The sequence below is a fragment of the Stegodyphus dumicola genome, chromosome 4 (assembly GCF_044657685.1).
Source record: "Stegodyphus dumicola isolate Sdum_Otavi_A_Nest chromosome 4, ASM4465768v1".
Taxonomy (NCBI): domain Eukaryota; kingdom Metazoa; phylum Arthropoda; class Arachnida; order Araneae; family Eresidae; genus Stegodyphus; species Stegodyphus dumicola.
Window position 1 is genome coordinate 27,146,101 of NC_140771.1, and position 13,053 is coordinate 27,159,153.

Below are 13,053 nucleotides of genomic sequence, written 5' to 3' on the forward strand. Positions count from 1 at the left end.
ATGCGCTATGACAATGTGGGATATATACCATTGTCAGATATAATGCAGTGTATTAGATCCTATGCTATGAGTCGATCCTTTACAAATACCCTAAAAATAGAAATTTAAACAGTTTATTTCCCCATTGATTATGCGCCGTTACCAACTGTAAGGTCGTAGCTATCTATAACTTGTCTTTGCAATGCCCAGTGTCGCATATAAGCTAACGTCGATACTATGCAGAGAACCAAAAATTTTTCAGTATAATATTAATTACATATTATAACCTAAATTGTATTAAAAACCAAAAAATGCTTTTAGAAATAATCAAACGAAATTATTTGAATATTTTACACTAAGAATTTGTTCAGTGTTGTGCGAGGTTTTTAACCTGCATGAAAAGCAAAAATAAAAAAAAAAGACCTGTCAGAAGTGAGATTCGAACCCACGCCCACATTCGTGGACCAAGAACTCTCGCAACCGGTCATACGGGGAAGGTATTCCTTGAGTCTGGCGCCTTAGACCGCTCAGCCATCCTGACACACGAGGCAATTGCTACATAAAGAGATAAATCGAGTGATCTGCTACTATTTCGATAACCTTTTATTTATTATCTCTTACTCATAAAGAAATAATACTTCGGCTCAGGCAAACTCGATGAGTTTTCGCAAAGTGGGTTCCCGCGTTACAACGCTATCCCGGGATAAGAGGTGTGCGATTTTCGAATCTTTGAGCGTCGAGCAGTTGGATAGAAAATTCGAGCACTATGAGTTCGTAACAAAAACCGATGATATGAGTCCTGAAGAAACACCAGTAGCTGATATGCCGTAGACGGAGATAAGTGTGCAATGGCGTAGTAAAAAAGAAATTGCCTATCGCTAGTCTGAATAGGAGTCCGTGTGACCACTCATCATAGTACAAATAAGTAAACACAAATACATAACATTCCATAGGTAATTAAATAATACATAATAAGGAAAAATACATAAGATATAAAGTAGGAAATATGTACACTATATACAGAAATTAAGTCAGGCGGCGAGTCAGTTCAAATCAAATCAAATCAAAACAAATCAAATCTCAAGTAAGGGAGAGTGTTTGCATAAGTTAATTATAAAAATTGTATTAATTTAGGTATCTTAGTATCGCAAGCGGCCGTTTGCTATTAATGTCAAGTGAATAATCATAGTGAGGCACAGGTATTGAACTATTGTTTACATTAGGAATATTATAGAAAAATTTTTCTGCAAGGAGTGCGAAGTAATTTGAGATAGTTGGAATTTCCAACTCCTCATGAATGGCCGTATTTCTTATGAACCAACGGCTTCTGGAGAGTTATCGAAGCGTAACATTCTGCAAGACTTGCAGTTTATTAATATTGGAATGGCTGGTATATCCCCAAACAGGGCAGGCATAAGAAAGTATGGGACGCAAAAGGGTTTTGTAAATGAGCAACTTATTATCAATAGAGAGAACGGAGTTCCGGCTAATTAATGGGGTAAGTGTTCGTTTACGAGCCCGGAACTTGGCAATAAGCTGTGTAATGTGTGGGGTCCATGTGAGTCGCCTATCTAAAGTAATGCCTAGGTATTGGGCTTGCCTAGTCCACTGTACTGGAGTATCATACATGATGATGCAATCTTCCGAGTCAATGTTTACTCTTTTCGTGAACCAGATCGCCTCCGACTTGTCCACGTTGATCTTAAATTTCCAGGCAGTGAGCCAGGACTCGAGTGTGTGGATGTGCGCTTGGAGTGCTTGTATAACTGGACCAGGAGATGCATTTTTTGTGAGGATTGCCGTGTCGTCGGCGTACATAGCCAGGGTGGTGTGTGGTGTTTGTGGGATGTCGTTCGTGTAGTATAATACTGCGTATAATACTTCGGACATCGGCGGATGGGAAATTTTAACAAGCTTTCGTTCAAAAGTTATCCGTTGTTAGAAACTGAAAAACTTAACGGGCACAAATGAACATATGCACCAGTGGCGTAGCTAGGGTGGGGCAAAGGGGGACATCTGTCCCCGGGCGCAGCATCCAAGGGGCGCCAAATTGATGCTACGAAATTTTTTAATGAAATGTTTTCCATTCTTGGCACACAGAAAGGGCGCAAATTCTTCAGTTGTCCCCGGGCGCTGGAAACTCTAGCTACGCCCCTGATATGCACATAAAATTAAAAAATTCAGAGTGAAAACTTTAAATTGCAATCTATATCTCCGGCCATCCTGACACAGTATAAGCTTTCTACAGGGCAGGCATAAGAAATAGTATGATCGATAATTATGTCATTCAAAATTGATATCGTATGATAATAACGAGTTAAATAGTATGATCTGCAACTATTTTCGATACTGCACTATTTATTATCTCTTACTTATAAAGGAATGATAATTCCTGCTATAGGCAAATGGGAAATTTTAAGGAGCTTTCTTTCAAAAGTTATCCGTTGTCCGAAACTAAAACTTTTAGCGGGCAAAAGTGCACATATGCACAGAAGATTAAAAATTTCAGTGTGAAAACTACACATTGCAATCTACATGTTAAAGAAAAGTTTACCTTTACAAATTTTGAGAAGTTACAAAATAGACAAGTTAAGAAAATTAAATAATAATAATAATAATAATAATAATAATAAATAAAAAAAAAGCAAGTATTTTCCTTTTTCTTCTTAAATGAACGTAATATGTGCCGTTGCCGACTTTTGAAATTAAATCTTCTTAAAATTTGACTGAGAACGAATTTCAGTTATTAAAGCCCCTTTGTTTCTATTTTACATTTTTAATGTAAATTTTGTAAACAAAAAAATATCAAAATGTTTGAAATGTCGATTAACATTTGAAAAAATAAAAGAGAAATATATAGAGGCTTGCAATCTATACATTAGTAGGAAAGTTTATGGTAGTCGTTATACTTTGTTTTAGATGCATAGAGTATTCTAGAGGTTTACTTGAAATATTTTAGGAAATTGAGAGTAAAGTAACTTATTATTAGTCCGAAGTGGCTTTGTCCCCTGAAGGACTATTATTTTCGTTTTCCGGTTTTGCGTTGAAAACTTTAAAAGGCTGTATCACTTTTCAAATCTTTGCCACCAGATACTATCGCCTAGTATTATATCTTAAGAAATTAAATAATGAAGAATCTGCATAAATGTATGTATGTGTTCTTGCATTGTGATAAAATAACGGTACCTAGAGCAATCCAATTTTGAATGACATAATTCCACTGTAAATATGGGCATCTGAAAGCCCAAATTTGAAATTTGCAATTTATTTTATTATCGATTTCCTATTTCGTAAAACTTTAACGAATTTTTGATTAACAAACACAACGATTTAAAAGCGAGCAATGGCAAAACTCTACGGGGAGGGGGGGACATTTTATTTCCAGCAGGCGGAACTGTGTATCGGAAATTCTAAAGATATGCTCATTTTAAAATTATTTTGCCACATTTCTGTTGAACTGAATTTTAAGGTTTAAGTGCAAAGAATGTGATATTAAATAAATAAAGGTAACATACAAAACGTTAAAAAAGAACGCCCCTTGGAACGTAATTTAAAATCTGAAACTTTTCAGATTTTTTTACAGATCTTAATTTAAGTTATAGAAAAAATATAATATTTAAAATGACTTATATTTAAAGACTAGAACGGTCTGTGGCCACAGTATAAAAGAAATTAAATTATTTAATGTCTCAACTTCACCACTTTATAATTTTTTATATATATATATAAGTATATTTTTGTTACAGTGTTCGATATTTATCATTGTAATGAAACTGTGATTTTATTTATATGACTATATTATTCAAAATTTGATGACTGGGTGCCTTTTTTTTTTTTTTTTTTTTTTTTTTTTTCAAGAATGAGAGAAACATACATTCTTTCACATAGATTCTTCATTATTTTGTTTCCTTAAATATAATACAAGGTGATAATATTTGGTGGCAATAATTTGAAAAGTAATTTGGAGATTTAAAATGAGGCAATTCCAAATGCCTATTTGAGAGTAATAGCCCTTCTCGGCTAACGCCCATTTGGGCTAATAATAATAAAATTGAAACGTAAATCTTTCTTATTCAACAAACATGCCTCCCAATTTTAGGAATTTTTTTTAATTTTTGAGAAATTGTTCTAATTTTACTCAGAGCTTAGATTGCACCGGAGACCTAAATAAAACGGCTCCGGCACTTTTTACTTCCTTGTAAGAAGTAAAATGGAAGTATTGTAATCGGGAAAAGTTTCAGGCAGCATATTTCAACGAAAATATCCATTTCCACCGCTATCGAATGCAATTTAACGATGTTTTTGCGTGACATTTGTACGTAAGGACAGAATAAAAGTTTTTTTTTTTCCTCTAAAAAAAAAAAAAAAAAAAAAAAAAAAAAAAAAAATTATAAAACTGCTTTAAAATGAATTCTGAAGAGAATTTTTCGTTATGTCTGTACGAACGTATGTATCTCGCGTAACTCAAAAATGAGTAACCTCAGAACGTTGAAATTTTGCATATAGGACTGCTAGAACATGTAGATGTGCACCTCGTATTTTGGTTGCAATTGGCCTCACCAAACGTATATAAATATGTATATAATAATTTATTTCCTAAACAATATTGATTAATTGATTATATTATCTCCTAAGTTTAATTAAAGTAGAATTATTTTAAAAGAGTGAATCCATACGGTATACCACCTGTTACCCGGCTCAGTGATCTGAGTTTCTTTACTCTTATATGTTTGTAAATTGTGCCTTTTTTGCTTTAAAAATGATTGAATTATGTTGTTCTTAACTTCCGGTTAAGGTTTTTATGCCTTTAGGAAATCTGCAAGCAATATTTATAGAATTATCAACAATTTAAAAGCTGTTTAAGTGCGGTTAAGCTTAATTTTTAAATAACACGGCGACATGTTTGTTTACATTTGAAACAGCAGAATTGTAGATTTGTTGCCAATCTAGAGAGAGCTTCGCAACCTTCATTTATTATTGCGAATTAAATCATGCTTAATCCTTTCTGGAATTGTTTCGAGAAATAAGTGTTTAAGATTTACTTCGTAATTTCTAATACCATTTTGAGTTTTTATGTATTTTTGCCTGGTCGCGAAGTGAGAACTGAATTAATTGAATGAGAAATACTGAATCGTCTGTGAAAAACTGTTTCTTTTTTGTTTTGTTTGCTTAACTTCTTTTATACATCGTTCTAGATTTATTATAGTACTTGAATAGAACATAAGATAACGGTTAGACAATTCTTCAAATGATATAAATTCTGTGCATTCTGAGTTATAATATGAACGAAATATACCGCTGTTAAGTGAACCTAGCGCCAGAGTGTCGCTATGGTGAACAAATATAGTGAATTTTAAAGAGTGCATTTATTCTATTGTGGTTTATGCGCTATCGACGAAGTAGATTTAATTCAATCCAATAAGTTTAAATGTAATGCAAGAAAAAATGCGTATAATTTAATATTCCGTACAAGGAAGTCACGTGGTGTACACATCAGATTTTTTTTATGTAAGTGAACCACAATTTTAGCACATAAATTTTGTTTTAATTGTAAACATGACTTATAAATCAATTCTAACTTCTGAATATAGTAGGCCTGATCTTTCCCTCGCACATAATCCTTGCACAGAGTTTAAGAATTTTAAGGGAAGAACCCCCCCCCCCAATCATGTATCAAAGACTTATTTTCCACGATGTGCAATGAATTTATGACAGTGGGTCAATTTTGTGTTCCTGAAAGCACTAAAAGTGATATCCTGGTCGTGCACATTCCACGCTAGTACTGCTTACTGCAGAGCTCCTGTAAACTTTTTAAATTATATAACCAAACAAACGGGGGGGGGGACCGCTACTGTCACTTGTACAAGGGAGTATTACGTTTATTCTCACGTTGTTATTAGATCGTATTCAGGAAAAATTCCTTATTAAAAGTTAGAATCATATAGACAGGGCATCACGATCAGAAATTCTTCCCTCTTTATTTTCAAAGCTACACTTTTCCTTTAAAAATGTCTTTCCATATCCTCATACTGTTTCTAGACGCTTTAATCTTTTTTCATAGGTATGTTGCAAAAAAGGGATGGATTTTGTATCTGTCATTCCTTGAAATAGTGCATTATACGTAAGACGAAAATCGTCTGAGCTAATTTTTAGCTTCTGAGTGGAATTGTAATTCCAGCCGGAGACACAAATGAGACGAGGTTCAATAATTATTTTGTTTAACTACTTAAAATTAATTTAATAATTTATTAGTTTTCTTCTCATATCTTTGCTTTTCTTTGAACTTAAATTTAATTATTTAATTATTTTAATTTTTATTTATTTTATTTATTTATTTTTTCTTTTGTACCTCACAGTCTTCTATAGGTCTCCGATACTTCTAATTTTAGAAATTAAGGCCTGGTTTTACTATTTTTCTTTCATTTTTTAAAAAGAGGCCAAATATTGCACCAGTTAGGCCTTTTGACTCCAAGTTTCGACCTCAAACTTTTGACAGACATTCATATTATGGTTTTAATTCGTCCTCTTTATTGCAGCGTAGCGCCTTGTCAACATTTTAGAAAAGATAATGAATTTTGATTCTACAAAATTTTTTAGAAAAATCTACAAGAATTTCGATTCCGTGAATAGCGATTTTTTACGAAATATAAGATAAGATTATAATAACAGTAATAAATTGCATTGAAATTTTTAAAAGACAATATTTTATGCTTTCAAGGGCCTTTGCATTTGATTTTAACAGTTTTTGTAGTTTGAGTCTGAAATTTAAACAATATAATAATTGTTACAAAACACAATTTCGGAATTCTAACGGAATTCTCGAAATGTTCTAAATCACAATTTCCGAATGGCTTTTTAGCAAATGCAAAAATGTTACTGCGAGTAAGCTAAAATGAATCTTATTTGTGTAATATTTCATTCTGATGATCATTTTCAACCTGAGTAATTACTTTAGAGTAGTCAGATATTTGTCAAATTTACGCTTTTTCTGTATATTTTCAAAAATCTTCTGATTTTGTTTCTCATGAAGGTAGCAGGTATGGGTAAATTACTTCCGAAATTCTAAAAAAATTTCACTTGGAAGCTTATTTTCCGCGATGATTAGTAAAATAAGGATATGTAAGTAAAATTTAAGTATAAATCAAATTAAAAAAAAATTCTTTATTGAATTAAAAAAAATTGCTCTACGTGCGCAAAATACCTCGGTGAAAGAGGACCAAAAATTTATTTCACGATTTGTTATAAGCAATTCAACAAACGGATACCATGCTAAATAGTCTGAAAAATTGTGTTAACTCCCAATCAAACGGACCATGTCTGAAAAAAAAAAAAAAAAGGTTAAGTATTTTTAGTGTGAAACAATGGAAAAATTTCTATCATAAACCGTCAGAGTAAAAAACAAAATTGCGACCGGAAACTATAGAAAGGAAAATATTAGGTTCATTAGATTATGGCAAAGCACACTTGTTCTATCTCTCTACTGGAAAGGATCACCACTTCGTAGAGACCTTTCTAAATAAAAATTCTTGATATTCACGTTACACAATGGTAAAACTCCTATGCACCATCCCATTCTCTGGATCGAACAACGAGTGGTCAGCGGTTTTATCCGCTCACTCACGATGGCACGAGAAAAAAAACAATGACAGCAATGAGAAAAGGATAACTGATAGATAAATTCTGAAAAAAAAATTTTAAACCTTAACTAAATAAAATGAATTAATAATTAGCCCAAATGGCGTTAGCCCAGAAGGGCTATGAATTTTGTTCTGGTATTTTGTTTGGTTCACTATAAATGTCGGTTCCTTTTTCAAATTGTTGCCACCAAATATTAGAGCCCCGCATTTATTTAAAGAAATTAAATAATGAAGAATCTGCACGAATGTATGTATGTTTCTCACGCTGCGAAAAAGCAACGGTACTTTGGAATTTGCCTTATTATCTATTTCATATTTTGTAAAACTTTAACACGAATTTTTAATTAACAAACTCAACGATTTCAAAGCGAGCAATGGCAATGCTCTACGGGAAAAAAAAAGAAAAACCTTTTAATCTCCAGCTCGTGGATGCTCATTTTAAAATTAATTCGCGTTACTGTTGTTGAACTGAATTTTCTGGTTTAAGTGCGAAGAACATGATATTTAATAAATAAAGGTAACACAGAAAACGTTAAAGAAAAGGTCACTTTGGGCGTAATATAAAATCTGAAAACTTTCAGATTTTTTAAAAACTTTTATTTTTAATTAAGTTTTTATTATTATTATTATTATTTATTTTTAAACTGTAGTCCCTAAGATCCCTAGGTCTGAGAATACAAGCAATTTTCCAAACTAAAATTTCATTTGTTATCTAACTATAACTATTTCTCTATCAAAACACTTTTTCAAATTAAACCTAAATACCAACAGAACAGAATTAACTCGTGAAATTATAATATAATACTTCTGTAAAATTAGCTTTTAATGAAATAACTTTTATTGTTTGTCGTAGGTGAAGAATATATAAACAGAAGAAATAGCTAAAAAGTAATTATAGTGAACTGTCCGTTAGATGACCACCCACGTTTCTAAATCATTTTTGTCTTCTGCGCAGGTAGTGTCTTAAAAGGATGATGTTCTCTACCAGTGCTTATGTTTTCTAAAATATATATTCCTTTTCAGAGGCGTTAGTGTTCACTACATTTTAGCCTCATAAAAAATATTGTAATTGGAACTTTTGAAAAATAGCTATTTTTTACAAAGTTTATAAATTAAAGATTTTAATAATTTATACAGTAAACTATGAATCTTCTAAATATGCTTTTTTTTTTTTTTTTTTTTTTTTTTTTTTTTTAGTCCAAAGGGATTTGAATCCCGAAGGACTATTAGTTATTAGTTTCGTTTTGGCATTTTGCGTCGGACTCATAAATGTCGGTTCACTTTTCAAACTGTTGCCACAAAATGTTAGAGTCCTGCATTATATTTGAAGAAATTAAATAATGAAAAATCTGCATAAATGTATGTATATTTCTCGTATTGTGATAAAACAACGGTACATAGAGTCATCGAATTTTGAATAACGTAATCCTCCAACGAATATGAGCATGTGGAAGACCAAATTTGAAATTTGAAATTTGTTTTATGATCGATTTCCTATTTTTTAAAACTTTGACGAATTTTTGATTAACAAACTCAAGGATTTCAAAGCGAGCAATGGCAACGTTGTGCAGAAAAAACATTTTTATCTCCAGCGCGTGAGTCTCTGTATCGGAAATTCTAAAGATATGCTCGTTTTAAAACTATTTTGCGATATTGCTGTTGCACTGGATCTTATGGTTTAAGTGCGAGGAACATGATATTTAATAAAGAAAGGTAACACACAAAATGTTAAAAAACGCCCCTTTGGACGTAATTTAAAATCTGAAACATTTCAGATTTTTTTTTTTTTTTTTTTTTTTTTTTTTTTTTTTGTCCAAAGGAGGCTTTGTTTCTGAAGGACTATTGTTTTCGTTTCGCGATTTTGCGTTGGTTCACTATAAATGTCCGTTTCGCTTTTTAAACTGTTGCCAGCAAATGTTAGAGTCCTGCATTATATTTGAAGAAATTAAATAATGAAAAATCTGCATAAATGTATGCGTATTTCTCGCATTGTTATAAAGCAACGGTACGTAGAGCCATCGAATTTTGAATGACGCAAACGTACTGCGAATATGGGCATGTGGAAGCCCAAATTTGGAATTTGTTTTATTATCAATTTCATATTTTGTAAAACTTTAACGAATTTTTGATTAACAAACTCAAGGATTTCAAAGCGAGCAATGGCAATGTTGTACGGAAAAAAACATTTTTATCTCCAATGCGCGAGACTCTGTGTTAGAAATTCTAAAAATATGCTCAATTTAAAACTATTTTGCGATATTGCTGTTGAACTGAATTTTATGGTTTAAGTGTAAAGAACGTGATATTTAATAAATAAATGTTACAATGTCCCTTTTGGATAAAATTTTCTTTGCTTTCTTTTCTCTCTCTCTCTCTCTCTTTCTTTTTTTTTTTTTTTTTTTTTCCTTGCGCCAATCAAAATTTAATTATTAGACATCTGACAGAATGCACATCACATGCAAACGGTGTTAAATTAAAAGAATTTAAAGATTGCCTGAAAATGTGCGATAGAACAAAATCTAAATTCCCTTCTTCATCATGATTAAAAAAAAACCAATTTAAATAAAATCACTACGATACAAAGCGATGTTTGTATTTTTTTAAAATGAAAAATATGTAAGTGCAAAATATAAATAAACGAAAAGCATGCAAATGTAGAGTTCTAAAAGCATGCATTTTGAAGTTTCTCAGTTATCTAAAGAAGAATGCATTTTAAGAAATAACTTTAAACATAAAAATGTAGAGAACTTTAAAAAAAGATCATAAAGAATTCGATATATTTTACAGATTTAAATCATCGGCATTATTTAAAATTAAAGACAGAAAGAAGGATCTTTCTGACACTCAGATGACCATAAATGTTGACTTTGCATCAAAAACTGTTACGGGATTTCGCCTTATTAATATTATTTAAATATTTATGCAATTTACTCCATTTTTTATGTGTGGCATCACATATTTTGCGCTGTTAGAAAACTAATAAAAACTGTTATTTAAAGTAAACACTTTACTTTCGAGTATTTATTTCGTATTCATTTTCAAACGACATTCAAGATAAAATGTAGTGGATAGGAAATTATATATAAGTTTAACTAGTACAAGTATTTAAGAAATTTGAAATTACAAAAATGTATAGAATGAGTCCTCGTAATCTTAGATTATATCACAACACAGAAAACATTTGAGCTACATAATTGTAAGTATATACGTATGTGCATATTATAACTTTAGAACATTTTTAATAAAATATGTTTAAAACTTCTTAATAATATTAATATGGAAAAGAACATTTATTTCCATCATTTTAGAATTAATAAAAAAGTTTTTAAGTAATCATAATAAAGATTTTTTTTTTTAAACTACACAAACAATTTACTATTTTATACAAGTAGTAACTGCAACTTCTTTAAAAGAAAAGTGCGTTAGCTAAAAGTTAAATAATTTTTTTAATCTACGTAGCGAGGTAAAATAGCATGTTTGAGAAAAAGATGAAGAAAGATTTCCTTACCAATTGTTTTCCCGTCTGAAGATTTCATTTCCTTTTTTCTCTGTTCGCTGACTGCGTTTGACAGGAACGTCGTTTAGAACTTCCGAGAGCTAAATTTGAGCCACGCCTCCGACTATGAAATGTTCCTTGCGCGTCTTCTGTTGGCTAGATCGTAATCTGGGATTACTTGATCGACATCTCTCTTGGGCAATTAAATGAGAGCTCGAAATTTATCGATCCGATCTAGAATGCAAACTTTACTTCTCCGTCATCTGAAATTTGATCCTCCAAACTCTTTAAAGTAGTTTTGTAAAAGAGGCGGAAGTTTATTTTACTTTTGCGCAGCGCAAAACCTGAAAAGGTGTAATAAAAAATCTACGAAATATTGCTATATAAGCAGCGGAAACCTAATTTTTTAATCAGGTTTCGCCGCTTTGACAGCAGCATTAATTTTTTACAGAGAATCTTTATTAATTTATTTAATAACTTATTTAATTAGTTTTAAAAATTATTTAATTTAATTAAAATTTATTTGCTATAGAGAAATATTGAAATTTAATAAATTGTTTACACAGAAATAATTAAGTTTAATTTTTTATTCAGAACTAGTTAATTTTTTGCATAGTTTTAATTAAGGTATTATTCAAAAATTCAAAAAAACATTGTTTACTAAAACATCATTCATTAACATCAAAGAATTTAACACTGTCAGAAATAATTAAATTTTTGTGTAGTTTTAACTTATAATAAATAATAGAATTTTAATAATAAAATTAATAATAAAATAATAAAATTTTCACATAGAAATATTCAAAAAACCGTTTTCCTGTCACTTGAAATCAGATGCCATTGTTTCCATTAAAGGAATTTTAGGTCTTAGCAAAATAAAATTTATTGTTATTTCAGTTGCGAGAAATACTATTAGTTACAACCTTCATGCGCAAACGATCCAGTGAAAAAATGCTTAGCGACCCGAAGCTGCAATTTCTTTATTAAATAAATGCCAGATTTTTCTATGTGATTTTTCTATATCGCCGTAAACAGTACGGGGGGGAGGCGGGATTTGCTAGGATAAATAACAAGTCACCATCCACATTCTACCGTTTGGTACCTACATTTCGAACAGCTTCCTTTTGAATACATTTGAATTTCTCTGGATGTTCTTGAATAAATAGGGTTTCGTTACAAACGTTTTAATTATCCTGGATATCTGAAGACTAAGATCAGATTACGAACTTTTTGGACCACGGGAAAATACAACCAGGATTAAGTTGACCCAAATAAGCACATTAATTAATTTAAAAAAATAAAATCTTGAATAAACATGTCATTTTCTATCGCAGTGCATAATATAAGGCGTTAAAAACATTTTTTGTCACTTAAAAAATGGTGCATACAAATTATTAGAACACTTTATGAGTTAAATATATTGTTACGGTTTTTGTATTTATTTAGTTTGTTATTTTTAATAGAATTGTTATTAAAATGGTTTTATATTCCCGTGCAAAGCTACGCCGGAAAATTAAAAGTACAGGAGCACGCTCATTTAATAAATAGATATCCCGTAATTGTACTCTTTTGCTTTCCGGATAACTCTAGAAATTATACGAGAAGCTTCTTGTGCATTCTAAAAAGCTTATAAACGCTGGAGGAAAACATCTCAGTTCAGTAGTTGTTTACTGTAGCGAATTCGCGGCGAAATCGGATTAGCTTTCTCTACGTTTCTTTGCTTCGAACTGAGTTGTATTCAACATTTTAGTACTTTAGAAGATAACTACTGTGAGATATGGCGGTATTGTACAAATATCTCTGAAGAAATTTCAGCATTTTGTTTTATCTGTTGTGATAAGAATAAATTTTATTCACTTTTCATCGGACTTGTACATTCAATTTATTACGAATCCATACGCACGCAACAATATTTTAATTTATGCCTATTTAATTTACTGT

At 31.1% G+C, this 13,053-nt stretch overlaps 1 protein-coding gene across 1 annotated transcript in view; it reads right to left on the reverse strand.

The window, feature by feature from the left end:
• LOC118186493 (protein APCDD1-like) overlaps positions 1-11,281 on the reverse strand; it is a 114,733-nt gene extending 103,452 nt beyond the window's left edge. Inside the window, exon 1 of the mRNA XM_085814628.1 lies at positions 11,125-11,281. Coding sequence (XP_085670754.1) covers positions 11,125-11,152 — 28 coding nt within the window. The 5' untranslated portion in view covers positions 11,153-11,281. The remainder of the gene's footprint in view (positions 1-11,124) is intronic.
• Between the last annotated feature and the right edge of the window lie 1,772 nt (positions 11,282-13,053).